A 27,477-nucleotide genomic window follows, 5' to 3' on the forward strand; every position below is an offset into this window, starting at 1 on the left:
TTTTTAAGAAAGCCTAAAAAGATTTGAAATAACAATCATAAAGCATTGATCAATCTGATGAATGATTGCTTCCACTTGCTCTTTTTCAAACGTGTGTTTCTTTTTTTAAATTGACACTTATACATATTTTAATTAGCGTACAATCAATGAAGGTGTCAATCAGGTTATTCGGATTGTATTTAAGTTTAAGTCAATTTAGTTATGCGGTTATTCTAATACTTCATATAAGCTTAGCACTCACTGCAACAAAATAAACCAATTTTCGGTCACATATTTTGGGCTGGATAAGTCAATTTCAGTTCATGTCAAAATTTGGTCACGTAAGTTCAAAATTAATTTTGAAGTATAATACTTTTAAAAAGTGGACTCATCACGAAATAAGTGTTCAAAGATGTTCCCTTACTAGTTAAGGAAAATTCAAAGAGGACTGCTGATAATCCTTCTTGGACCGTCCTTAAATTATTAAGCTGCTATGTAACTGTTCTTCATGTGAATGTACAAGAGTTTGTCACTTTGTCATTTTTCACGTTCTATCATATATTGTACAACTAAGCTTAAATCTTAAAAAGGAATAGCCTAACTCATCCCTTCCAATGAAGTACAAATTCATTCAATTAGTAAGAAAGCATAACAATCAGAGCTAAAATCCACCAGAACTCTGCTCAAACCGTTTTTTTATCATATAATGATCAGAGGTTCACTAAGCAGAATTGCGCATCCAGCAGATGGTGCATCAAGTGTGAACAATCAACCAAACACGTTACAAGGATGGCTAATACTTTGTACAATAAATTTTACTAAGACCCGAAATTAGAGGAGAATGAATGGAAAATACACCAAATAAATCATTAAAATATAGATATAATAACAAGTGGCAAAAACTATTGTAACTTTGGATGCCCTAGATAGAGACATGTGCTTTTCATGATAGAAACAAGACAACTTAATATCATCCAAATCATCCAAGGATTGGATCACCAAGGAAAAACAATCCCAGCTAATTGACCCGGAGTATAATCATGTACAACGTAACAATTAAGTAAAGGCAATCAATATTAATTCCTCAACCTAATCGCAATCGCAATCAGACATAACCAAGTCAAAAAATCGTACATGAAAATCAACAGCAGTCAATAAAAATAATCATATTCGCCTTTACATAATTATATTAGCCTGTAAACCAGCAGCTTGTGAAGACATTGAAAGACAATACACTAACTTCAATTTTGGCTTAAACTTCCCTGCCCCCACATTGAAGACCTTTTGCATTATTGGACGACAAAGGACATATTTTTGCCTCTTAAAATCAGACAAAAATATCTGTAAATGTTACTCCATACTCCGTATTATACAAGAGTGGAAATTCAATCAAGGTACCAAGAATAAGATGTGAAACGTTGCCAAAGAATGAGATAGTATATAATTTGAGTGTATCCACAGAAAAACTTGCCTTCCTGTGTATGGTATCGGTTTCTGGAACGCAATTTTAATAATGCCCCGTATTTTGAATTTGAATTCCTTTCAATGAGCACATCATTTTTTAGCAGAGTTCTCATCCACAGAGCCACCTAGTCGTTGCATGGCTGTAACTGGCTGGCTGCATCGCGTACATCTGAAAGATGGAGAAGCAGCACACCGTGTTCTAAGGCAGTAATAACAGTATCTGCAAGAAAAATTAGTGCAAAAACATCAGATAGTGTGGCCAAATAAGCGCATTGGGATAAAAGAGCCAGTTCTTAGAGCAGTTCTGAATGTAATATAACAGGAGAGCTTTTGTTCTATTTGATCCCCTCGAAAACAAAAATTCTAGTCCCATCTCTAGATGGAGAGGTAGAAGTTATTTCCGCTAACTTTAATATGGAAAATTTAGATGGGTTGAAAAGACAGAGATGGTGAATTGAATGGGAGTAGATGGGTGAAGGTTTAAATAAGCAGCCTGCTCAACAGAAGTCGATTAATCTATTCATGAGTTTGACCTTTGGTGAGCCACTGGTGGCTGTGCTGGGTTCTGGTTCGGTGGGTTTGATTTTCTGCTATTGAACTTAAAGGATGAGCGGGAAAGAAGAGAAGTACAACATATTCTCAGAAATATGCACACTTAATGCCCAGAAAATAATAAGATATGCAGTTACGAACAAATAAGAAGCATATAGAGAGGGAAAACAAAAAAATGGATGTCCTTTTTTTACATACTGAGATCATCCAGCCATCCATCCTAAGGAAGGGAAAGGGTTATGGTAATCCTTTAACCCTTAGGCTCTGTCTGACCAATGCAGTAAGGTTAAATAATTACATAAATATGGTTTATGCCAAGTCAGCACTATTAATGACAGTCTCAGATTGGATGCATAGGTGTTTGATATGTTCAAAGATTGAATTGTTATTACCGTATTTTTCATTAGGTAGGATTATCTCTGTCGGATTAGAATTAATCAATTTTTCCCAAGAAAGAAAGATGGAAAAGAAGATAAATACAAAAGAAATTAGTTAAATCTCCTTTTAGCCCTTTCTTTTTGACTAGTTACCTACGTTGAGCCCCCACCTTCCAAAAAGAAGGCAATAAAAATAGTTTTCTTATGCCTAGTCACACTGCATCTTGCCTAAGACAAAATATATATCTTCTACTTCTTTGGCCAAGGAAAGAAGCGTAGTAACTCAAATCAAGAATTTACTTGCCAGAAGATGAATTCTTCAATAACAACCTCTAATTGTCACTAAAGGCATTCAAATCACAGCATACCACCTTCAATCGTCAGTATAGAGTTAAACACACGGCAAACAACCACTGAAATTAATCCGCAATCCTTTGTACTCCGTACATTTCCAATTTTTCCATTTTGCTCGAAATTTATATACACCCGAGTACAAGGTACACCCAAGGTATTTTCTAGCTCATTTAATATTCTTTGCTCATTTGTAAATCTTAAAATGAGCAAAAATATCAAATGAGCAAAAAATTAATCATGAGTGCACCTACCTCTATGTGTATCCGGTGTATATAAAAGGTGTTGCTTGTTTTTATATTAATTTTCTTATTTACTACTACCTCCATTTCTTTTTAGTTGACACGTATTCCTTTTTAGGAAGTTTTTTTTAGTTCATACGTTTCCTTTTGGGGTAACTTTTTAACCTTGCATTTACAAGGTACCCCACTTGCTTTTTCATTCTCTCTCTCTCTCCTCTCCTTAATATATGTGCCTAAATCAAACGCGTCAACTAAATAGAAGCGGAGAAGTATAAAACAGGCACAATGTGGAAATGAGTGAGGATGATCTTTAATCTTCAGCCATTTTTCTGCAGTGAAATGTTACACTTTACAAAAGCAAATAACAGCTGTTGGGTTGGGGATATTCAAGAAAGGATTATTTTTTAAAAAAATAAATGAATAAAAACCCCTTTATTCCCCCATGTATCCAACTAAATATATGGTTGCTGTTTTCACAATTCCCTTTCCCCTTTTTCTTTTTCAAGCTCCCCTTAAACCCCTCATACTTGATTACCCACCCCAACATGAGACTTCAGAGTTCCCCCATTTTCCTCTGCGGTTTTCCTCTACTCCACAGCCGAAATATCCATCTCCAACAGCCAAATCCATCCCTAACAAATTCGCCACCGCCACAAACATTGTCCTCACCACCACGACTTCAATCTAACCCAAACATTCAACTGCGAGAAAGTTGGCAAAAAAAAAAATTTGACGTGAGAGAAAGAAAGTAAGAAACAAAGTTCTTTGCTAGATTTGACTCATTAGTTTCCAACAGATCAACTCTCGCCCCGAGATCTAAGAATCCAATATGCAATCTCCTGACTCCAACACTTGACTATCCCGGTCTGAAAATCCCATTATCTCAACACCAGTCTATTCCAATTTCATACATACAATGAAATTCGAGGAGATGATGAGTTAAGGTGGACGGGAGGGGAGAGGAAGCTTGTTATTAATATTGGAAGGGAAAAAGGTCAAAGAACATGGATGAAGGTGGATTGCATAGATGATACCTAGTCGCCTACAGTTAATGCTGGAAAGAGAACAAGTGTGTTTGGGTAATGTTATTTCATATACCATGATGTATCAAACTCTTTATTCAATTTCCCTTTTCTTGATTATTCCCTGTATTTTCCATTCATATTCCTTTCCTTTTCTCAAATTTAAACCAAACTGCCCCACGTATTCTATTATATATCAGAAATGGAGACAGAGCAATTGGACAGGATTTATAAGAAAAGAACACCTACTAAGACTCCAACTTCTTTTCTTTCACCACGGGCACCTTAACAGTTAATCATTAATCTCCCCATCCACCTGCACAACAACACTCTGCGGCAGCCAACTGCCAAACAATAATCAACGCAATCTAAATGCTGGAAGGACCTCCCATTCCAGCATCACTAACATACTATAACCTAACTCTCCAGTCTTTCATCCCAGTAAAGCATGCTAGTGAATCCTCCTAAGTCCCAACTTACCAAGACAACTTGTCACCTTCCCTTAAATATAATACAGCTCCCCAGTCCCGAGTCCTGACAACCCTACTTAAAAAAGAATAAAAAGATATTTTGCTAGTTAAAAGTTTCGCCACGAACTAAGAGAATCAGGGTTCGATGTTTAACAGGCCATTGGGCCTCTCTTCAATACCATTCCTACTTAATAATTAGTTTAACACAAGCAGCTATTTGCAGAAAAAAGAAACTTATCTACTGCCCATCATGATTTTAAAACAAAATCACATTTTGAACTCCCATTAACACAAGTGAATGTATAGGGTGTATACATATTACATATAGCATTCGCCGTAAATAATCTCCAAACTCATCTGATAGGAAGAAACCAAATTTGAATTGAGCACTAAGCCTAAGAACAGTTGTTAATTAATAAAAATTATTAAAAAAAACAGATACTTGGATGGAAAAGGAGGAGAGCGAGTGAAAAATAGATATGATGGATGGAATTCAGAGATAGGCAAATTAATATTAAATTATAGGCTTAAACAATATACAGAAGCCATTTTATTCAAGAACCTCTTGGGAGTCGAAACTTCCAGTCTTTGAACATTATCAATTAATCCCCAATCATTTATAATACTTTTTTTCTTCAGATAGACTTTGTTTCAGAGAAATATTGATTGCCTCCTATACTCTGATCCTCATTTTCAAATTCAACCCATTTCCTGCTGCCACCATAAACTTTCATTCATTTCCTTCTCTAGCAACACAAACAGCTAGGAAACCCAAATTTTCTTCTTTGTCAACCATCATACAATTCACTTCTGTTAGTTATGAATAATTCAATATAACTGCACCCCCAAATTCATTTGACTAAGCAAAAAAATGTGGGCGAGAGAACTTTCTGAGCCCTTCGCCGAGGACAACAGATGAACAACTATCACCCTGGATCACCAGGTCTACAACAAGAATGAATCAATGCTAGGCCCAACTAGTTATGAGGTCTTCCCTTGAAGTATCACAAAGGGTATTACAGATGCATTGTACATTGCAACGTGTCACATAAGCATTAGGATGATTGACCCCACAGACTTAACACTTTCGAAAGCAACATCCTCATTTGTATTTAGTCATTCATCAATACAATTCCATATGAGTTCTTGATCTGGTACTTAAGCATAGTGAACCAAACAACCAGAAAAGTGAAGAGAGAACAAAAGGGAAAAGCTGTGAGCAGTCACGCACCTGTGTCTACAAGGTAAAGCAAGAAATGGAATGCTTGGGCTACCTTGGCAAATGGGGCAGGCAATTTCATCAGTAGCAGAATCTGAAGATTTGTCCTTGGAGAACGGACGAAATAAATTTTTCAATGATGCAGAGTTCAGAAGAGGAAGAAGTAACAATAGCATTTCCTGCATGAATAAAGATAATATCATATAAAAGGTGAGAGATTTGTAAGCATATTTTTGGGAAAAAAAAAAAAACCAAAAGGCCATATTATGTGTGTAGCAAAAAATAAAAGACATAATACAAAGTTACAATAGACTTTGAAGAAAAGCATGAAGGACAAAGAAATCCAATAATGCAATATTAAGACTCCTTTGTTCTTTCCAACTTTCAACAACATTCACACACTATCTAGCCTAACTAGTATGAGTAGTATCTACTGCAATTATACCTTGCTAGGATTCAACAGTCAAACTTACTGAAACATATATCGATTATGTCCCTAAAGCATGGGAAAGACCAAACTCACCCCCAACCCCCGTGGGAAATATCGGCACTGAATTTGCCAACACATTCTGAAACCAGTGTGATTATGCAGTTTAAGTACAGAAAAGAACATTTCCAGATAAGATGAGCGGAGACGAGGTCATCCCTACAAACACCTCCGGACCCCCCCCCCACACACACACACACACAACGCCAACAAAAAGGATTCGACAATTAAATATTCTAAATATAATTTCTAAACTATTATACATTTTGGATAATTATCCAGCATTAGTTATAAGAAAATTAACTCTAATTATTTTTATTTTTTAGAGAAACCAAGGGTTTTTATATAAATTCAAGGAATGAGATAAATAAAATTAGATAAGCTCTTATAACTATTCCTAATTTAGACGTATCTTCTTTATTGCATGACTCTCTTGCATCCCATTTCCTGATCAATTTTCTCTCATATCCTTTCCATGGAGTTCATCTCAAAAATACAATTAAAGATTACAAGTTTCAGGTCCTAGTGAATCAGCACCTTAACTTTCAGATCCAGTTTTTTTTTTTAATTATAATAAAATAGATTAAAAAAATAAAATAAAATAAAAATAAAAAAAGAAGAAGAAGAAGAAGAAGAAGAAGAAGAAAGTTCTACAAAAAAAAAAAAAAATACCGAGAACTCATTCCACACTAACTGCCGATTCATGTACTCAAAGCTGACAGCGCGATTCATGTTGGGGCTTCCATACACAAGCCTAGCTCTGAGAGATCTCTCAATCAAACTCCTATATCTGCATCACGACATATAAAACAGCAATCAATAATAAACCAATAGTGTTCCCATTATAAATCCAGCATACTACAAATTCTAAGGCAAAAACAGAGCAAAAGGTGTCATTACACTTCCATAGTTTCATCTTCACATCCACTACTTCTATGTTAGATCACAGAAATCAACAGTGTCAATTTTTTTGAACTGGTCAAATTATCACTCAAAATTTCGTCTTAATCAACACATATATGAGAGCAAACAAATGCAGGTGAACTTAAAACTTACTTTCCAGTTAAGAGAAATATAAGCAGGTTGCCAAATGATGCAGCCTTATAGATTCCTTCTACATGCTGCAACAAAAGCCATGCCCGTTGTCCCAATGTCCTCTGGAAGAATTAAACAAGAAACTATAAATAATCCATGAAGCACATTATCTCAGACAGAAATTTAAATGATTCACAGTAAAACAAATGAACATGTAGCAGAAAAGAACGAATACTTGCTCAGAGTCTCCCCATCTACGGAAAGCAGAAAAAGACTGCAAACGTGTCCAGATGTACTGACCCCCTACTGTAGCAATACAGTACCATAACTTTTGAGCAGGCGTAAGCCCAGGACCTTCCAAGCCTGTTCTCACTGCAGGTAGCACATCTATTAGAGAGGATAAGAAAGGAATTCGGTAGCCTTTGGAGAATGTCAATAACGCTATGTCCAACTGGAGAGGAAGAAAAGCAGGATAAATAAATTTCTACTAGTGAATGATGACTAAGCCTTTATGCAAGTGTCCAAATTACACAATGCTCATGGAGGCTACAAGCCTACAACAACAACAACAACAAAGCCTTAGTCTCAAAATGATTTGAGGTCGGCTAACATGAATCGTCATAAGGAACCGTTTGATATAGAATAAAGGACACAACAAGATAATCAGTTAACAAGTTTTAAACTAAAGGTGTGTAAAGTGATAAAAAGAAAGAGCATCCAAGTAAAATTTAAGAGTTCCAAAAGAGAAACAAGAAATTCAAGAAAGTTTTAAAGGAGTGGTAAAACGTGCGAGTTGAAAACATAAAGGTTTGAAAAAACGTTAGCAAAACATGGAGGCTACAATAGCTGATAATTTCCTTACAAGAATTTTTGGTATAGTAAACACACAGACTAGAATGAAATTCCTTAAGGTTTCAAACAGATTTTTGAGCTCCCATATTCCTAAGAGATTCCATAGCTTCAGATTCCACCTTGCAAAGTAATGAGAAGAGGGAAAAAAAAGGTTAATAATTCATAATTTTCCGATTTAGACATGCCGAGGAGCAAGGTGATAAGTGTTTAGTGCTTTTTTTTGTTCTCAAGTGATGTCATCTCAAAAAGGAGCAAACCAAAGGTGCATATCTGTCACTTTTACACCAATATATCATTTTTTTCTATTAAGAGATCCTTCCACCAATGAGGTGCTCTAAGCCACACAAAAAAAACCGCAAGAGGATTTCTATCACCTCATCGAGCCATGAGCTTTTTATACACATTTCTATACTATATACTTAAACTGTGTAGTCTTTCACATGACACTTGGCCCTATGCATTGAGACATTAGCATGGTGGCAAGTCATAAAATCATAATTTGTCACTAGTTGATACGCAAAATGTATTTTCTTTATGCCTTTCAAAATAAATGTGAGTGGAAGAGAGCTTAACAATCCCCAAACTCAAGATGTTTCATATGCTACAATTCAATTATCACGACAATAAATTACTTGATAGTTATATAAATAGATGTAATAAAGTGAAACTTTTTGTCAATAAATAAATAAATAAATAAAGTGCGATGTAATTATAAAGGGAAAAGAATAAGGCACACTCTATTGCTACTCCAATAACAAATTTAATTCCGTAATTTCTTTTCATATGCTTACTATCCATAATCACACATGTGATTATGAAGCTATATATCCTCATTGCATGTCCTACTAGCCTACTGCAACTAGTTACACCATTTGCCCCCATAAGGGCCATAACCCATGACACCACTCGCTATAAGCCTATAATTACCTATAACGAGCTCCAATTTATGTTTTAATTCTTTAAATGAGATTTTTTTTTTAGAAAAGTAATCCCATCTTTGCGTGGTCAGATAATAACAATTCCACCTTTTGATTATTACAAGACAAATCCACCTTGGTATGTCATCTTCTTTTAACAAACCTTCACGTGTTGGTTACCAATTTTTGTAGGTCATATGGCATGTGTCACATTTTAACAAATTCATTTAATTTTGTTTAATAATACAAAAATACAAAAAAAAAAAAAAAAAAAAAAACAAAAAACAACCACCAACCTCCCACTGTAAAACCCTAGCCCATACCCCAACACCACCAAAAACCGGCCAACTGCCCTCCTTAACCTCCGAAAGCGGCCGCCAGCCGAAACCCACAAACCAGGGAAATGGAGGAGTTTAGCGGCTCGGGTTGAGTTTTTATGGTGTTTAAGGGGGTTTTTGGGCTGATTAAGATGGGGATTTTCGGTTAGAGTAATTAGGGTGGGGTTTTCTGGGCTGGGATGGAGGTTTCGGGATATTCGGCGGTAAAAGGTGGTTTTTGGCGGCTAGGTAGCACTTTCAGGGTGGTTATTGTGGAGGTTTCGGACTTTCGGGGGTGGGATTTGGGTAAGGGGGTTATTTCGGGGGTGCCTTTTGGTCAACTAAGTGGTTTTTGGTATTGGGGGGTTTTGGCCGGTCGATTTCAGGGATTTATGGTGGCGGCTGGCCAATTTTTGCTGGGGCGAGGGTAAAGGTTGGGGTTTTACAGTGGTTGTGGTGGGTGGTGGGTTCTTTTCCTTTTTTTTACTACCTCCGTTTCTTATTATATGCAACAAAGGGGTATTATTTGTGAGACATAAAATATTCCTTTGTTGCACATAATAAGAAACGGAGGTAGTATTTTTTTTACCTCTTTATTTTTATTTTTTTAACTTTTTTAATTTTGACCAATTATTGAGCAACACATGGCTTTAAAAAAAAACATTTTAACCTGGTTAACAGATTGTAGGTAAAAAGATCTGTTAAAAGAATATGACATACAAAGGTAGGGTTGCCTCGTAATAGCAAAAAGGTGGGATTGTTATTGTCAAACCACGCGAAGGTGGGATTATTAATTTCTATTATTCCTTTTTTTTTTATCAATTCTATGAAGTTCTACAAATCAAACAAAGGCACACCAACTGCTTCCACCACCACTCCATCAACAGGATGCAACGACAAAAACTATGAGTACCTTCTTAAAGATTCTACAACAGCATCTGCATTTTGTCCTTTTTTTTATTGATAACTAGTTATTGATACTGAATATATTAAATCACACCAAGTGGACAAGATGTCTTCACAACTTAACAGAGAAAACGAGCAAAAATTATCCCAATTCCGTTGCATATGCCACTTATCCAAGCCGTTAGAAGCTGATCCTATGCACACCCCAAATTCATTCGTAAGGACCTACTATGGTACTACCCAGCGGCTGAAAACAAAGTTATCAACGACCAGCAACAAGATATAAATACCTCAATCTCCATTGAGCTCAAAGAAAATCAAGAATCATCCAATCAACTACTATATACTCATTACCACTTCATACGGTATCACATCACCATAATTATCAATAAGAGAACACCCGTCCTCAAATATTTGACTATATGCTGATATGCAAAGTTGCAAACTTGATTAGTAAGTAGCTATCTGTAAGCTCATCCATTGAGGACCTAAGCATTTTTGCTGTCTTAGAGCATTAACTTTCTCTTCCTGATCCCATTATTCAAATTAAACAAATAAATACTTCCTCTGTTTCTTTATAGTTGCAACATACACTTATCACGGTATTTAAGAGAAGTGGACCTCACATGATATAATACACTTAAAATGAGGTTAAAAGGTTGTTAGGAGCATAATCAAGTGGACCATGTGCTTTAAATAAAGATAATAGTACACATTTCACCATAAAAACCTTCCTTTTATAGTGTGTTGCAACTATTATGACATTTCCATTTTAGGGAAGTGTTGCAAGTATAAAAAAACGGAGGAAGTATATGTCAACATAGCAAAGCTAAGCCTAACGTAAATAAATGCTTAACCCAGAAGCATAAGCATATTTTGTGCTAAGCATAAAGAATAAGCCCTGTCCTTGAATCTTCAAGTCACAAACTAAGATTTTGGTGATTCTACTTGAACTATAAGCAATTGGCTGAGGAAAATAAGAACACTTGCAAGTGGAAGAGATCTTGGACCTAAACTTCTCGGTTCATTCCTCCAAAACTTTCTTCAAATTTAGCCCTAAGGTATCCTTCTCAAACATTGCTACAAGCCTGCAAGGGCACATTTTTCCAATGTGCATTCCCACACACACACACATGCTATTTTTTCCAGCATACAGGTATCACAAGTCAGTACTCTAATGAAGCCAAACAATGATGACCTTCAGTTTATACACTATAAAATCCCTATGACATGCGTAATTCAATTCTCATTAAACAATAAAGCAGCCATCTTCCATGTAACAAGACAATCACCAACTTAATATAAAAGATCGAGGAATGTGTAGAGAACAAAATATTTCCTCTGTTCTTATTAATTGCAACAATAGCAATTAACTGGCTAGCACAAATTTTAAGAAAAAGTGAAAGGGAGACAAAAAAAGAAAGCCCCATTTGATTAGATAGAAGAGAGCAGAATAAAAGTAAACAAGTGGATTGGGCAAGGGTAAACTTGTAACTAATGGTGTGAATACATCCTAACACAGAACTGTTGCAATGATTGTGAAACATTCAAACATCCCAATTTAGTATTTATTGCAATTATTTAAGAACTGAGGAAGTACTTAATTAACTAAAAACAAAATTAAATCCTGATTAGAGTCAATAACGTGGACCTATGGAATACATTAAGGAGATCCCTTGGCATTATCCTTATTCTGCCTAAGCAAGCAAGTATACAGAAAGGGAGTGGGGGATAATGCAGCAATGAACCAAAGATTTTTCATGAGAGTCATGCAGTCAACAGACTGAAAACTATTGCAGTAGTGTTCAAGATAGATGCACAGAATCCCAACTGCAATGCAACAGCTGTCAATACTTAGCAATGTGAGCATACCCATGAATGAAAAATAACTGAAGATTGTGAAGGGACAAAAACATGTTGCAAAAAAGTTACTTGCAATCATCACTCTCTCTGATTGTTGCTTCATGATCCAGACATGTGACAATTTTTTTCCCAACAGCCCTTGCCACTAAATATTGAATAGGCGCATTAATTAATGAAAAATGTATAAAGTTACACTAGTTATCACTCTAAAGTCTAATCAGTATCATACTTTAGATACTTCTGATTTGGTTACAGGCACACTAAGGATGACGCTGACAATTAATGCCATCCACTTAGAGGGAGGAAAATTTCTGTTGACATGGCAGTGAATGTCATAAGCCTTTTGAGCATTATAACCGCTATTTACTAATGGAATTTTTGGTTAGCAGAATACAAGGAAGGGAAAGGGTGTTGAGGACCTCAAGCCCTTCTGTTTAGTTCCTTAATTTACATTCCCTTTCTCCACTTTTCCAGATTCAGATTTCCCCATGTACTTTCTCAGTGATTCTTCCAATCCCCCACCCCCAGATTTTGAACCCAACACCAAGTAATCAAATAGCAAAGAAAAATTGAGAAGGAAAAGTTGAATTTATTTGTCATTTTATTTAACAGAAAAGCAAACTTCTAAGGCAATTTATAAACCAAAAATCAAATCACAATAACAATAATACCTTTTCCTCTCGCTTCCATAACACGTTCATCCCTATATCTCAGGTTCATGAGCGCATTTCCTGGAGTCGGCTTGTCTACCCATATTGAGAAGCGCCAGATTAGAAACTCAAGGAATGCATCAAGCTCTGGTTCATATTGAAATAGAATCCCTGGCTAATTCCAACAAGTGAAAAGAATAGACAAATACACAAACCCAAACAAGAAGCCTTAAGTTAATCATGCAACTATATATGATACTAATAAATCTACCCTCTAGTAAGGTAATCAAAGAAATAGATGCTAAGTAGATACCTTCATCAAAGAGAATACTTTCACCAACTGCTCTTTCAACATGGCAGACATTTCAACATCCAGTCTTGCAGCATCAAATTGATTTACTCGGGATATTGAAATTGGAATCATCTGTCACAAAGTTCAAAGTTCAAACCACTAGTTATTACAAATATCATCAATCCATCATAACAGCGTATTTTGGAATAGGAAAATTGTCAATGGAAATGAAAATAGAAAAGGCAAACCTACACTGTAGTAACCTTAATATTAACAAATCACAGAAGAGCCTATAGTCATCAACATGTGTATGTGAAATGGCATAAAATCATGTACTTTTCTAATTACTATGGACCAAAGTGACAATAATCAAAATCTAAAATCTAATATCAATAGCAAACCAATATGGATCCCGTAAATACAAAGTTTACAACCAAGAGTAAATAGCCATCCCTAAGTCTCTAACTTGTCAAAGACAAAACAGGATTGATACCGAAGAAATGATCACAATGTTAACGGAAAGCAGCCTCTTCATCCCAAATTCATCTTTCCAATTTCCATTAATGGTATCCCAAATTCATTATCTCTCTCCACCAAATCCAACTCTAATCACTATAATTTGACATTTTATCTAACAAATTTACTTCTCGTTATCCACTAAAATAAAGTTAAAATAAGTGATACAAATCAAGGCCTCTAAAAAAAGAAAGGATATATCTTATGTGAGACACTACTGTATAATATACTCCATCAATTTCATAGTATATACTCCATATAAGGCACCTACGCTCGCCGCGTTCAAACATGGAAAGCTCATTCCACTCGATACAAATCGAAACTCGAAATGGCATGCCTAACTAACCTTTTACTTCTACTTAGCAAGATAAGTGGGGGCAGCACAAGAATTGAACATGCATAACCATATCTCAAAATTAATTCAATGAAAAACGATAATACTGCTCAAAAAGTATATCTCAGAATTAATTCAATGAAAAACGATAATACTGCTCAAAAGTAATAATACTAAACCAAATTAACAACAAATTACATCTAGAAACCCCTAATTTCAGCAATTACAACATACAAAAATCAAATTACCAGATTATAGAAATAAATTAAAGCTCAAAAATCGTCAAATTTGATAAAATGAAATTTGAATTTACCTGGTGAGCGAGAGGAAAGGAATTCCATTTAGGGAGAAGTGTTTTGTAAGTAGTGATCCAAGCATCTGGGGAAGGAATTTGCGGAATTGAAGAAGAAGATGAAGATGAAGATGAAGCTAGGGTTTGTCTGTCCATGAATTAGTTTGAATGTCGCATCAATTGGGGAAAAATGCGGTAGTTATTGGAGGATTTATGAAGATGATGTGAGAATAATGACGGTTTTTTTGCGGTTCAATTCAACAAGAGAACAAATGATTAAAATGAAGGCCAACGCGACTGACTTCAAGTCAATGGGGTAGGTTGACTTAATGACCTCACCAAACAAAAACTTAACTACTCCGTACTTGACTTAAAGGCTTAAAGCTAGGCCTATTCTTTTGAGTTATGCTGTTCTACCCTACTAATATGTTCTGCTCTATTTAGAAGTTCAAAAGAATAGAACCTAAGTATTTTTTTTTACTAGGAGTACCAAGCTAAGTTAAGCCCTCGAGTCCGCACTATTAAAAGGTTTAATCCACAAATTAAATCAAAAATACTATGAAAATTGAGATTTGATCATAATCTTTTTCCTTGCCTTAAAAAAAAGTTACAATTATTTACTCATTTGGAATTATTTGTTTGATCCACTAGCTAAACGTGTTTTGTCAAGACGTAAAGCATAGTCTAGAAGAGGCAATTGGTTAAATGAACCAGTTTCCGTATAATTTATTTTTTTTTGGTTTGTCTAGCTTTTGGTCCATCTAAAATAAAGTTTTGACCAAGTTCATAATATTCATGGAATAAGGAAGATCTAATAATATACTACTAGTCTACCACCCTGTTTCTTAAACTCTCTTTAATTGTTAATAATTTGTGTAATTGCTTGAAGAAATGGAGGGGATAGAATTGAATATACAATTCCTAAAGTTTGCTATTTTATTTTTTATTTTATTTTTTTAATTCAATAAACTTGAAATCATTTGATTTTTTTTAACGCAAAAGGGGAACTTATATTATATCATATAGGCCTTAGCCAAGTTAGTAACAACAAAAGCAGATAAGAGAGATACTTAAGAAGCAATCTTCTCTTAATTTGAGTAAAAGATACAGCCTTAAGAGAAAAGAAAACAGAGCTAGATAAGGTTTTAGGACATAAGCAAAATGATCCTGCTTGACTCATTACAGCACATGGTACTCATCAGGAAACGAAGCAGTATGATAGAACTAAGCTTGGGGCTGGTAAGCTGGGATTTCAGCAGCATATTGATTGAAGATATCAGCAGGAGGGTAGAAATAGGTTTCTTTCTCCCCTTGTTGACCCTAGTTCTGCCAATATGAGCTAAAGCGTTTGCAATTTGATTGACAGACCTCTTGGCATGGAAGATAGCAACATCCCAATCTCGAGCAAGGAGGGGAGCAACATCCCTGATAATGTTACCTAGATCGTGATCCTTGAAGGCTTCTGGATTTTTTAGCATTTTAGAAAGAGCATCCGCATCTGTTTCAAGGTCTAGATGCTGAATTTTTCCTATTACAAGCCATAAGAAGACCTTCTCTGATCGCAATGAGTTCAGAGGCAGCAGCAGACATTGCGTTGAAATTGACTGCAAAACCTTCTTGCCAGATACCCTTGGCACACCTTAGGACACCCCCACCTCCAGCATTCTCCAGGCCAACTCAAGAGCCATCCGTATTTAGTTTAAAATGACCAGCTTGAGGAGGAGCCCAAATTCTGTTTGAAGAGCCAAAAGAAGAGCTTGGAGTATCCACCTGTCCCTGCTCAAGTTTAAGGGTGAACAAATAAACCACTAGGAAGCTGTTAAAAGTTGATTGGATAAACAACATTTTTTTCTCAAAAATGGCCATGTTTCTTGTTTTCCAAAGGTGCCAAATAGCCATAAGAAAAATAGTTTTCCATTTAGAGTCATTAAAAAGATTAAAAACAATCCAATCAGCTAGAGAAGTGTTATAAAACATGCTTAAATCAAAGAAAGAATAGCCAAATTTCTCAAAAATAAGAGACCAAAAAGCTGAGGAGTTAGGGCAATCCCTAAAGATATGGATAGAGTCCTCTAAGGGAGCCTCACATCTAATACATAAAGGGTCAAAACATGGAATTCTTTTTTTAAGAGTGGTTCCAGTAGGAAGAATATCCCGAATTAGGTTCCAAGCAAGCATTTTGTATTTGTATGGAACCTTGATTTTCCACATACCTTTCCAAGACAGATTTTGCATAGAGGAGGAGATATTATTAGAAGGAGGAGAGGTAAAATTATAGGCAGATTTTATAGAAAAACTTCCTGAATTGTCTAGAGTCCATTTTAATCTATTGGAGACATGAACAAGTTTGGGAAGCGGGTAAGCAAGGATTAAAGAGCATATAGAGGAAGGAATAATATGTTTAACATCATTAAGATACCAAGAGTTATTCCTAATAATGTTATAAACAAGCCAATGACCTCTAGAATCGGGAATATTAATATTTGGGATTTTATAAAGAGGACAGTCTCCAATCCAATGGTGATACCAAAGCGAGGTATCTTCCCCATCTCCAATATGGATGATAATTCCCGATTTAAGGATTTCTCTACCAGAGAGAATGTCCTTCCAAATGATGAAATCAGAGGGTTTAAGATTGTAATCAATAAAAATGGTTATACTTAAGGTATTTAGAGGAAAGAATGCGCACCCATAATTTGGAAGGTTGAGTCAAAAATTTCCAACCAAGCTTAGCCATAAAAGAAAGGTTCCATCTTTTTAAGTCTCTTATGCCTAAGCCACCTTTAGCCATGGGGTCACAAACAACTTTCCAATTAGTTCTAGGAATATATCTAGATTTATTAACCCGATTCCAAAGAAATTGTTTTACAATGTTTTTGAAGATGGTTAAGCACACTAACAAGAAGCATATTAGTTTGCATGATATAGACAAGATAAGAATTAAGGACCGACTTAATTAAAGTACATCTACCGGCCATGTTTAAGAGTTTGGCTTGCCAACCCTTTATTCTAGAACAAGTCTTATCAAGAAGAGGAAAGTAGTCAAGGTGACTCAACCGCTTATGACTAATAATAATTCCAAGGTATTTACCAAAGTTAGTAGTATTGGTGATGTTACATATTTCACAAATGGATTTTCTAACATTATAGTCCATTTTCCTAGGAAAAATGGCCGAAGATTTTTTAATGTTAATAGATAATCCGGAAATAGATTTAAAATGATCAAGAACCTCCATTATAACATTAATATTAGAGGAAGTAGCTTTACCAAATAGAAAAACATCATCCGCATAAAGTAAATGAGAGATACTAACATCTTTAGTGATTTTCATTGGCAACCTAGATCCATCATTAACTCTAGCTTGAATCATGCAAGAAAGACGGTCAAGACAAAGGACAAAAATATAAGGGGAGAGGGGGTCTCCTTGACAAATACCTCTAGAGGGTAAAAAAGAATCGGTAATTTCACCATTCCATAAGAGAGAGATGGAAGGAGTGCAAATACAATTCAAAATGAGATTAATGATATTTGAGGGGAGATTAATACTAACAAGGGTATCCTTAATGAAACTCCATTCAAGACTATCGAAAGCCTTAGAAAGATCAATTTTAAGGGCCATCAAGTTAGCTTTCTTGGAAACCTTATTAAAGTGGTGAGCAACCTCTTTAATAATAATGATATTCTCCTCAGTAGACCTATTAGGGATAAAACTAGATTGAAAGCGACTAATCAAGCTATCCATAATAGGTTTTAAACGATTGGAAATACATTTAGTAATAATTTTATAAATAGTGTTACAAAGGCCTATCGGTCTGAAATCTTTCATAGACGAAGGATGATCGCACTTAGGAATTAAGGAAATATAAGAATTATTAATAGCCTGAGGAATGGAGCCTTTAATAAAACACTCACTAACAAAAGAAGTAATAGAATGCTTTAAGGAGTTCCAATTTCTTTGGAAAAAAATCGGTTGTAATCCATCGGGCCCCGGAGATTTAATAGGATCCATATTAAAAAGAACACTTTTTACATCATCCATAGAAGGGGGTAAATCAAAACCACTAAAAGAGAAGTTTTCAATAGATTTAGGAAAATAATTAATTTCTAAGAGATTTTGATTAATTGGCACGCTTTGAAAAACACTTATGAAATAGTCTCTGGCCATTTTCTTAATTAACTCCAAATCAGAAATCCATAAACCATTGTTATCTTGTAAGGTTAACACCTTACTTCTAGATTTTTTAATGTTAGCCAAAAGGTGAAAAAACTTAGTGTTACAATCTGCATTTTTCCTCCAATCAAGACCGGCTTTTTGAGCCCAAATAATTCTCTCAATTTTATAGATGTGATTAAGCTCAAAAACAAATCTTTCTCTAAATTAACAAGAAAAGTCGACTGTCTTTTAGAAAGGGCTATTTGTATGCCATTGATTCTAGCAACAAGTCTTTTTTTTATTATTAGTAATATTGTCAAAAACATCATGATTCCATTTTTTAATATTAGTCAAAAATTCATCCCTTCCTTTAATGAAATCAAAATGATGAACATCCCAATCATGAACAAAAAAGGAATTAAAATCGGGATGTTCAAGCCAAGCAGCTTTACATCTAAAGGGAAAAGCACCACTTTTGCATTTATCAAACAAAGAAATAATAATAGGAAAATGATCGGAATGAGTTCGAGCAAAGTGGATTACCTGAGTGTTTGGATAGGTATTCAACCAACTCGGATTTCCCAAGGCCCTGTCCAATATTTCTTGAATAAGATCTAATCCTTCCCTTGCATTGTGCCAGGTAAACGGATTACCAGAGAAACCAAGGTCTACCAAACAAGCAGCCTCGGCTAAGCGATTAAGATCAGAACATTGAGATTGCTTGAACCTCAAGCCACCTGACTTTTCCGATTGCTTTGTGACTTCATTTAAATCCCCAAGAAAGAGCCAAGGGGTATCATCAGGGGGTAGATTATTGCGAAGCTCATTCCAAAGCCTATGCCTTTCCGTGGGAGAGGAAGGAGCATGCACGGCAGTCAAGAGCACCTCCTTACTATCAGGAGAGAACTTAAATAGGGCATGAAAATAATTTCTAGCATGATTATCCTGGTAGTCAGTGAGTTCAACAGAATTTTTATACATCAGCCAAATTCCCCCTCTTAAACCATTAGGATTGATAAATTGAAAACCATCAAATCCTAATAACTTAGAAACTTGGCTAGCACGATTTCCATCACTCTTTGTTTCTAAAAGTATGAAAATATTGGGCTTATGGGCAGCAATCACCTCCCATGCATGTGGAATAAATTCATTCCTAGTGGCCCCCCTCACATTCCAAAGAACAATTTTCATATTAAGATCCGGATAAGAAGTTACCGGATTACCCTTAGAGAAGAGAGGGTCAAACTTGTCCCATTCCCTCCACGACTCTGCTCGATTCATCAGCACCACATCGTGCATCTTCAGAGGAACTACCATTGAGTTCACTTCCCGTATGGTGTTCGTAGTTTCCCAAAAGTTCACCTCGACTTGGAGGCCCACTACCTCTTTTGTGATGGTGAAAATTTTCATATGGTGTTCGGGGTTTTCGAGGTCGTGCTCGCTGTTTTCCGACAAGAGAGGGGTGATTTGAGGAGTTAGAGGTGGCGAAACCAACTCGTGGTGGCGGTAGCTCGGCCACTGCACCTGTTGCATATACCATGGGAGAAGAGGTTGCGGAATTGGGGATGACGGTTGCGGGATTGTGGGTTGGGGTGGAGGAGTTGAAGGCTGAGGAATTTGAGAGGTCATGAACTTGGTTATCTGGAGAAGGGTGTTGTACATCATGGCTATTTTTTCCGGAGTTGGAGGTGTCTCTATCGACGACCATAGGAGAGGAGGAGATAACGGAGGAGTCAAAACAATTTATCTGATCTGGGAGGGGGTCATTGATGGAGCAAGAGAAATGTTGAATGGGAATTGAGGGGGTGGCGGTGGTGGAGGTGGGAACGGGGAGAAGGGGTGGCGCATTGAAAGTGGTTGGGCTTGAGTGATCGGAGATCCCTGGAGGTTGATCTGGTGGTCTAGAGAGAGAGATGGTGGCGGGTTCGGAGTAATTGCCGGTGTCGGCACTGAAGTTCGGCGGTAATTCCGGGCCGGACGCCGAGGAGGGCGAATCGGGGTAAGTTCCCCTTTGTTTTTCTCCATTGGTAGTGATATTTAAAGTTAGGGTTTCGTTGATTTGGTTGTTCTGTGAGAATAAAGTATGTGAGGGGGAGTTTAAAAGGACGGAATTAGAAGGAGAAGGTTCAATTGCCTTTGTGGAAGACGATTCCATGGCTGCCAGGTGTTGAATAGCTTCTGAAGGCAAGCTAATGGAGGTTGAGGGGGAAGCGTGTGAAGGAGAAGATGAAAGATTTGTGGGATATGATTTTATTTTTTCAAGGTTTTGCTTATCATTGCTTTTTAATTTTTTATTATTTTCTTCAATGGTAGTGGAGTCTTGAATTGTTTCTAACAAGGCAAAGGTGTTTGAAATTGGAGGAGATGTAGAAACTTCAGAAGCAATAGTTTTCTTGTTAGTAAGTAAAACAATAGGAGATTTGGGCTTGGGCTGAGTAGTTGGTTTTGGATTTGGGCCGTGGGTGGATTTACTACCAGGCAGCATTTAATTGGTATACACTAGACCCTAGTGTAGGTACCACACCCTACACCCCCCTCTAAACGATGCGTTTAACAATCTCCCTTATATACCCACTTTCTGCAATTGTACAGTAAAAATCAAACCACCATTTATCTTTTTTCACTTTCTCTCTCCTCACCCATTTTCTGCATTTTCTCTCTCTACGCCCATTTTCAGCATTTTCTAATCCAAAATTTTCAACAAACTTTGCGACAAATTATCCAAAAAAGTTGTTCAACTGCTACATAATTCAACAAATCAAGGTCGAAATTCAAAGGAGTAAGTGATTTTGTTCATATTTAATTCGAAAAAGAGTATAAACCCTAATTTTTATAATTTATTGTTGCAATTATGTTACAGGAACATTTACTATTTTTAGTTTTAAAACTAGTAATTTGAACAAGTACAATTGAATTTTGAGTATGAAGTATTTCATTTTTTTATTGTAGTATGAAGGAAATAGCTTCGGAGAAGAACATCAAAAAAAAATCTGGAGAAAAGTAAGCATTAATTAAATTAGTTCGTAGTGTTTTTTTTTTAAAAAAAAAAAAATTTATAAATGTTCATTTTCATTTTGATAAATGTTCATTTATATATTAGTATACAATCATTCACATGTTAATAAATGATTAATACAAATATTTATTTATATATTACTACACAGTCATTGTAAAAATCTCCTATTGTAGATCAAGAACTTTTAAAAGATATTAACTTCTGGTATAGATGTTAACATTTCTACAATTCCGAGGTAATATATGAACATATACTGAATTATAAATGTTCATTTGTATATTTGAATCTATTTGAGTTTATATTTGACTTTATATGCCAAAATAAAAAATGTTCATTTGTATATTTGAATCTATTTGAGTTTATATTTGACTTTATATGCCAAAATAAAAAATGTTCATTTTTATGATACGTTATGCACATTTATGAAATGCATAAATATTCATTCATGTGGGTTGAGAAACTGACTTATGCATACTATGAAATCTTTTGATCATATATGAAATTCATAATGTTCATTTACATATATAGTAATGTAAATCAATGTAAGTATTATACTATAATCTTAGCAATTTTTATTGAAGAACTAATAAATTATATCTGTACATTCTTCAGTTTTGTTTGCAGAGCGAAGGAAACCGTTTCAGAGAAGAGAAACAAAGATTATAGTTCGCAGTTATTTTTATTATTATTATTATTTCTTTCTTTTTTTTTTTTTATAAATGTTCATTTTCATTTTGTTAAATGTTCATTTATATGTTAGTATAACGTCATTCACATTTTAATAGATGATAAATGTTAATTTACGTATTGATAAATGTTCATTTTCAATATATATAAATGTTAATTTACGTATTGATAAATGTTCATTTTCGTTCTTATTCATGATCAACAAGTAAATGCATTAATTTTAAAATGAATATGTGCATATACTTAAAAGTTCATTTATATACTACTAATTAAAGCACCCAATTATATCATGAATTAGTTATTTTAACAAATTTAATAGGAATTTCAATAAGAGTGTGTGCTATGTTGTAGTTTTCATGGAAATGATTCTTACAATTACAATAAGGAGTGTGTGCTACCTTCAAAAAATTTCAATAACAAGTACAAAATTATAAATTTTATACATTTTTCATCCATAATAGTGCTCCTTAATTAAATGTTCAATTATAAATAATTGTATGTTCATTTACAACTATTAATAAAATATGTTCAGTTTTAAAATATTATATGTGCAAAATGACGTCACTTGGGGAGGGGGGGTGTAGGTAGCAGAAGCTACACCGGGGTGTAGTGTAAAATTTTCAGGCAGCATTGTGTTCTTTTTAGAAAATTTGCTTGGATTAATTTTTTTTCTTGTTGGACACCATAGTCCAAGGACCATAGTCAGAGTTTGAGTGGGGAACTAAGACCCTTGAATTAAGGGAATTAGTAGAAATTGTATTTTTTGAGGTAGTGGGATTGTTTGACAAAACAAGCTCCTCTTTTGATGTAGTGGGATTATTAGGTAAATCCTCATTTGGGACAATCTTAGAAGAACATCGGTCGTTAGAATGACCAATTTTTCCACAAGAGAAACAAAGACATTGGATATTCTCATACTCAATAATTTGCCAGCTATTTCCCGCCCAAACCTTTGAGACTAGAGGTAAAGTAAGATCTATGTCGATACAAACTCTTGCATATCTAGCTCTAGTAAGATGATCCGTAGCATAATCAACCCTTAGAGGGTTTCCAGCTAGAGTAGCAATATCGAAGAGAGCATCTTTATCATAATATTCAACCGGTAATTCCGGGAATCTAATCCATACCGTCATGCGATCAAAAGGATTCATTGATGGTCTAAAATTGGGCTTCCATTTTGAAATCATTAAGTAATGATCAAGAATAAACCAAGGACCCCCGAGGAGGGCTCGTTCATAATCATCTTGAATAGAGAACCGAAATAGGTAAACATCTTTCCCTAAGTCAATGACTTCGAGAGTTCCTTTTGGTCTCCACATGGCCCTTGCACATTGAGTCATGAAAGAAGGATGAACTGAGATCCCTAAGCATTTTCCCATTAATGTTAGTTTCCATGGCTGTCGAAGCTTATCAAGAGTTTGTTTACCAAAAGCAACTGTCTTAGTGGAATCAGGTGGCGTGATGTCTTCATGATCATCATCCCATTCCATAGAGGAAACACAAATTTTTCTAGCCTCAGAAAGCCATTGAGAAGAGTTTTGGACTGCCTCTCGAAAAGATTGCTTAAGGATTTGAGGATGATCAACCATCCCACCCATAGCAACATCCTTGGTAGAATTGTCAGCATTGACATTCGGTGGAGCAATTTCAACTCCATCTATGACCTTAGGAATAACACAGTGGTTGCTATCATCTTGAATTAAAGGACTTGAATCAACCATGTTGATATCACTAGGATTAACGGAATCAATCTTAGAAGATGACTCCATGAACAAAGCAGGAAAAGGAATAAACAAGAAAGATCAGGACATGACAACGAAAGAACCGCGAAGACTGAAAAAACCTGAAAAGAAAAAACAATTTGAGAAAGAAAGCTAACCTTTCTCAAAACAAGGGCTCCCAAGGCCACCTTGCCTAAGCAAGGAGGGAGATCCTTGTTGACCCTTGATAGAGAGAGAGAAGTCATTTCCAAGTACTTGAAATCATTTGTTGTTTGCTTTATAATGAGAAAATTACAAATAAAAGTTGTAAACAAAAGTTCCATCTTTATAAAATGACTCTTTACAATTGAGCTCTTTTGGCAAGAATGACAACTATAAACTAATAAACATATACTTAATTAATTATACACAACGTAGTGAATATTATGAAATAGGGCCATGCTTACCCGCATACATTTGTGTTACATAACCTTGTGTCAAGATTACCCATAAATCCACAATAAACAAGTGAACAACGTAAAATACTAAGATCACATATCATCCCATAATTTACATTCTTCAAACAAAAACCCTTAAAAATTACATCTTTCAATCTACCAAAAAAAATTACAAAATGTTAATCTTATCACGAAGGAAGTATTCGCGTAGTATACCTAAAAAGTCTAAAACAAAATGACCAGAATTACACAAACCAACTCAATCCCAATTGACACATAATAAAGGATAAAACCGCAAACTCAATTAGCGCCTCATAAACCCATATCGAGAACCACACACTAAACCCCAACTCTACCCAAACAAGCATCAAGATACACCTCAAGACCCACCTCAACTTCTCTCCCCAAACTCTCTTCCCCAAACCTTTTCAACCCTTTACTCAAAACCTTAGCCAAATACTCATCAACTTCAACACCCGACCCACTACACCCCCACCCACTTTTCTTCATAACCCCATAAATCCTAACCATTGATTCCCTCCTCTTAGCCCCAATCAACGCCTTCACCAACCTACTCAACCCCCTCTTATCCTCCCAATCAATCCCCCCTTTTCCACCGTCGATTTCCATCTCCAACCCCTCAATCAAACGGTCAATATCTTCCTCTATTCCACCCTTCTTATCCAAAGCTAATACCAAATCAGCGTAAAGGGATAAATCAGTCTTGTACCATGGTTCTGATCGGACGGTGGAGAATACGGTTAAAGCGAGGTCGCAGTGACCTTGTCGTAGAAGCTCCCGTAGAGTAGCAATTAGGTCGGCTTTGATTAAACGTGTGAGTGTTTTGTTGAGGGTTTCGTGGACTGTTGTTCCGGTTGTTCTTTGGGCCCGTTTTAGGGCTTGGACTGCTTGGATTGCTTCCGTGCTTAGTACTCGGCCTTTTACTAGTGGCCCACGGTTGTCTCTTGGCCCACAATAGATGGTGGGCCTGGGGTTGGGCTTGGGCTTTGAGAGGGAAAGTTGGGTGGTGAAAGGTGTTAGTTGTGACGGAAGTAGGGTGGTTGCCATTACTGAGGTTTTTTGGGGTTGAGTTTTGTTTCTGGTTTTTTTTATGGAGAAATACAAAATATTGATTTGATAAGGGGAAAAAAAAAAAAGGAATATGTGAAATTACAAAAATGGGTCTAGGAATGTAATGAAGCAAAGATGTAAAAAAGCGTCGACAGCAGGATTCGAACCTGCGCAGGCAAAGCCCAACAGATTTCGAGTCTGTCTCCTTAACCACTCGGACATATCGACCTACATATATGGATATTCCTAATTTGATATTATAATATGTTTATTATTTCAGTTTTTGAGTTAAGAATTCATCTTCAGATTCTTTACTAGTAGTCTAGTACTGTACTCCGTAGTAAATGGACAGTATATCAGATACGTAATATTTGTGTTTCTCTAGTTACTGCTCTTAACGGTCTTGGTTGAGCTGTCAAAATAGTTTCGTCAATTTACCTCAAGGATTAAACTTGAGACCTCTCACTCACCAGATAATGTCCGAGTTATGCTCGGCTATTAAAATTAGTAGGGACTTCTAATTAAAATATAGAAGTCTCTATATAAGTTTAAATCATTAGTAGCTTAGTCAACTCTCATATAAATATAAATAATGAACTTTATAGATTAATTATAAAGTCATAATGAAATTCTTAGAGGTGATCAATGGGGAGTCGAGTTCGGGCTAGGCCAAGGTAAATAAATATGCCCATTTATCAAGTTGTGCCTGGCCAAACTCCGAGCCAGAAAATGTGTGCCCAAATCTTCCCAAACAAGCACAGCCTAGGCGGGCTTTATGGGCCGGACCAATAACTAAAATTGCATAAAATTGATTTCCTAATCCCGTCCAAAATTAGCCCGACCCGATTTTGAGCCGGAAATTAGTGAACACTAGACCCTAGTGTAGGGTCTACAACCTACACCCCCATGCAAAACGGTACCGTTTTACCCTTTCTCCTACTAACTCCTCACTTCTCATATACTATCCTCTTGCAAGTTGTTACAGTAACCATCTATACCCCACACACTACATTATGAAAAAAAAAAAATTGAACCACCATTCAAATTTTCTCCCTTCATTCTTTTCATTTTATTTCTCCATTTTCTCTCTCATCAAAATCTTCAATATTTGCAAATAAATTTCAGTAAAAAGTTATAATTCTCTATAATAGTCAAGCACAATGTCTAATATATGAGATAAACTTACACAATCGCTGGAAAAAAATACCAAAACAAAGTCGAAAATCGAAATTGTAAGTGTTTTTGTTGATTTTTGAAATGAAAACACAAGTTTGATGTCCTAGTGTTTTTTTTTACTGATTTTTGTTGGCAATTGTGTTTTCATGAAAATAAAATAAATATCCAGCTTGAAAATGTATCAAAGTAAGTATGATGATATAATTTTACTTATTTTTGTAAAAAAAAATGGGGAAAAAAAAGTAAATTTGTGGTGTATTATTAGTTTATAAAATTGCTGGACTCAAAAAATTAAAAAAAGAGTATAATTGTCGCAAATTTCTGGTTGATTTAATCTATTTCATATGTTTATAGATTTGTAAATTTAGTTCGTAGTGGAAAGTTCTATTTTTTATGAATGTTCATTTTCAACTTGGTAAATGTTCATTTATATATTAGTAGAAGTTATTCAATGTTAATAAATTATTAATATAATTAATGTTCATTTATATATTAGCACATGATCATTCACATATTAATGTTTGCTCTTTTTATATTTTGAAGTGGAAATTTCTTTGATAAATGTTCATTTTTAATTGGTAAATGTTCAATCACATAATATTATATGATCAAATGCATATTAAGATACATTTATTAGAAATTTGATATATGATAAACATATTTTTATACTACTAATTAAAGCACCCAATTATATCATGAAGTAGTTAATTTTACAAATTTAATAAGGAATTTCAATAAGAGTTTGTGCTATATAGCAGTTGTCATGGAAATGATTCTTACATACAATTACAATAAGGAGTGTGTGCTACCTTTAAAGTTTTTCAATAACAAGTACAAAAATTATAAATTTTATACATTTTTCATCTATGATAATGCTCCTTAATTAAATGTTCAATTATAAATAATTGTATATTCATTTGCAACTATTACATAAATATGTTGAGTTGAAATATTATATGTTCAATTACAAATGTTAAATAAATATGTTCATTTTTGAAATATTATATGTTCAACTATAAATAATTGTATGTTCATTCACAACCATTAAATAAATATGTTCATTTTGGAAATATTATAT

General features: G+C 35.2%; 3 protein-coding genes and 1 non-coding gene across 4 annotated transcripts; all 4 read right to left on the reverse strand.

Annotated features, from left to right (window-relative positions):
- Positions 1-969: 969 nt before the first annotated feature.
- LOC110703401 (peroxisome biogenesis protein 2-like) lies at positions 970-14,411 on the reverse strand. Its single transcript, XM_021881204.1, has 8 exons — positions 14,159-14,411; positions 13,017-13,127; positions 12,725-12,878; positions 7,434-7,570; positions 7,220-7,320; positions 6,836-6,953; positions 5,689-5,855; positions 970-1,663 (listed from the first exon to the last, which is right to left on the reverse strand). The coding sequence occupies exons 1-8, from the start codon at positions 14,291-14,293 to the stop codon at positions 1,534-1,536; spliced, it is 1,053 nt and encodes a 350-aa protein (XP_021736896.1). The 5' UTR covers positions 14,294-14,411; the 3' UTR covers positions 970-1,533.
- A 793-nt stretch (positions 14,412-15,204) lies between these two features.
- Positions 15,205-20,772, reverse strand: LOC110703402. Its single transcript, XM_021881206.1, has 2 exons — positions 18,835-20,772; positions 15,205-15,913 (listed from the first exon to the last, which is right to left on the reverse strand). Exons 1-2 carry the CDS (start codon positions 19,954-19,956, stop codon positions 15,815-15,817), a joined length of 1,221 nt encoding a protein of 406 aa, XP_021736898.1. The 5' UTR covers positions 19,957-20,772; the 3' UTR covers positions 15,205-15,814.
- Positions 20,773-24,117: 3,345 nt separating this feature from the next.
- On the reverse strand, positions 24,118-25,507 carry LOC110703403. The gene has a single exon (XM_021881207.1). It carries the CDS (start codon positions 25,218-25,220, stop codon positions 24,492-24,494), a length of 729 nt encoding a protein of 242 aa, XP_021736899.1. The 5' UTR covers positions 25,221-25,507; the 3' UTR covers positions 24,118-24,491.
- Positions 25,370-25,451, reverse strand: TRNAS-CGA. The gene has a single exon. It is a non-coding gene; the product is annotated as a tRNA-Ser (tRNA).
- Positions 25,508-27,477: the final 1,970 nt, after the last annotated feature.

Source organism: Chenopodium quinoa, unplaced genomic scaffold (genome assembly GCF_001683475.1).
Source record: "Chenopodium quinoa cultivar QQ74 unplaced genomic scaffold, ASM168347v1, whole genome shotgun sequence".
In the NCBI taxonomy this organism is placed as follows: domain Eukaryota; kingdom Viridiplantae; phylum Streptophyta; class Magnoliopsida; order Caryophyllales; family Amaranthaceae; genus Chenopodium; species Chenopodium quinoa.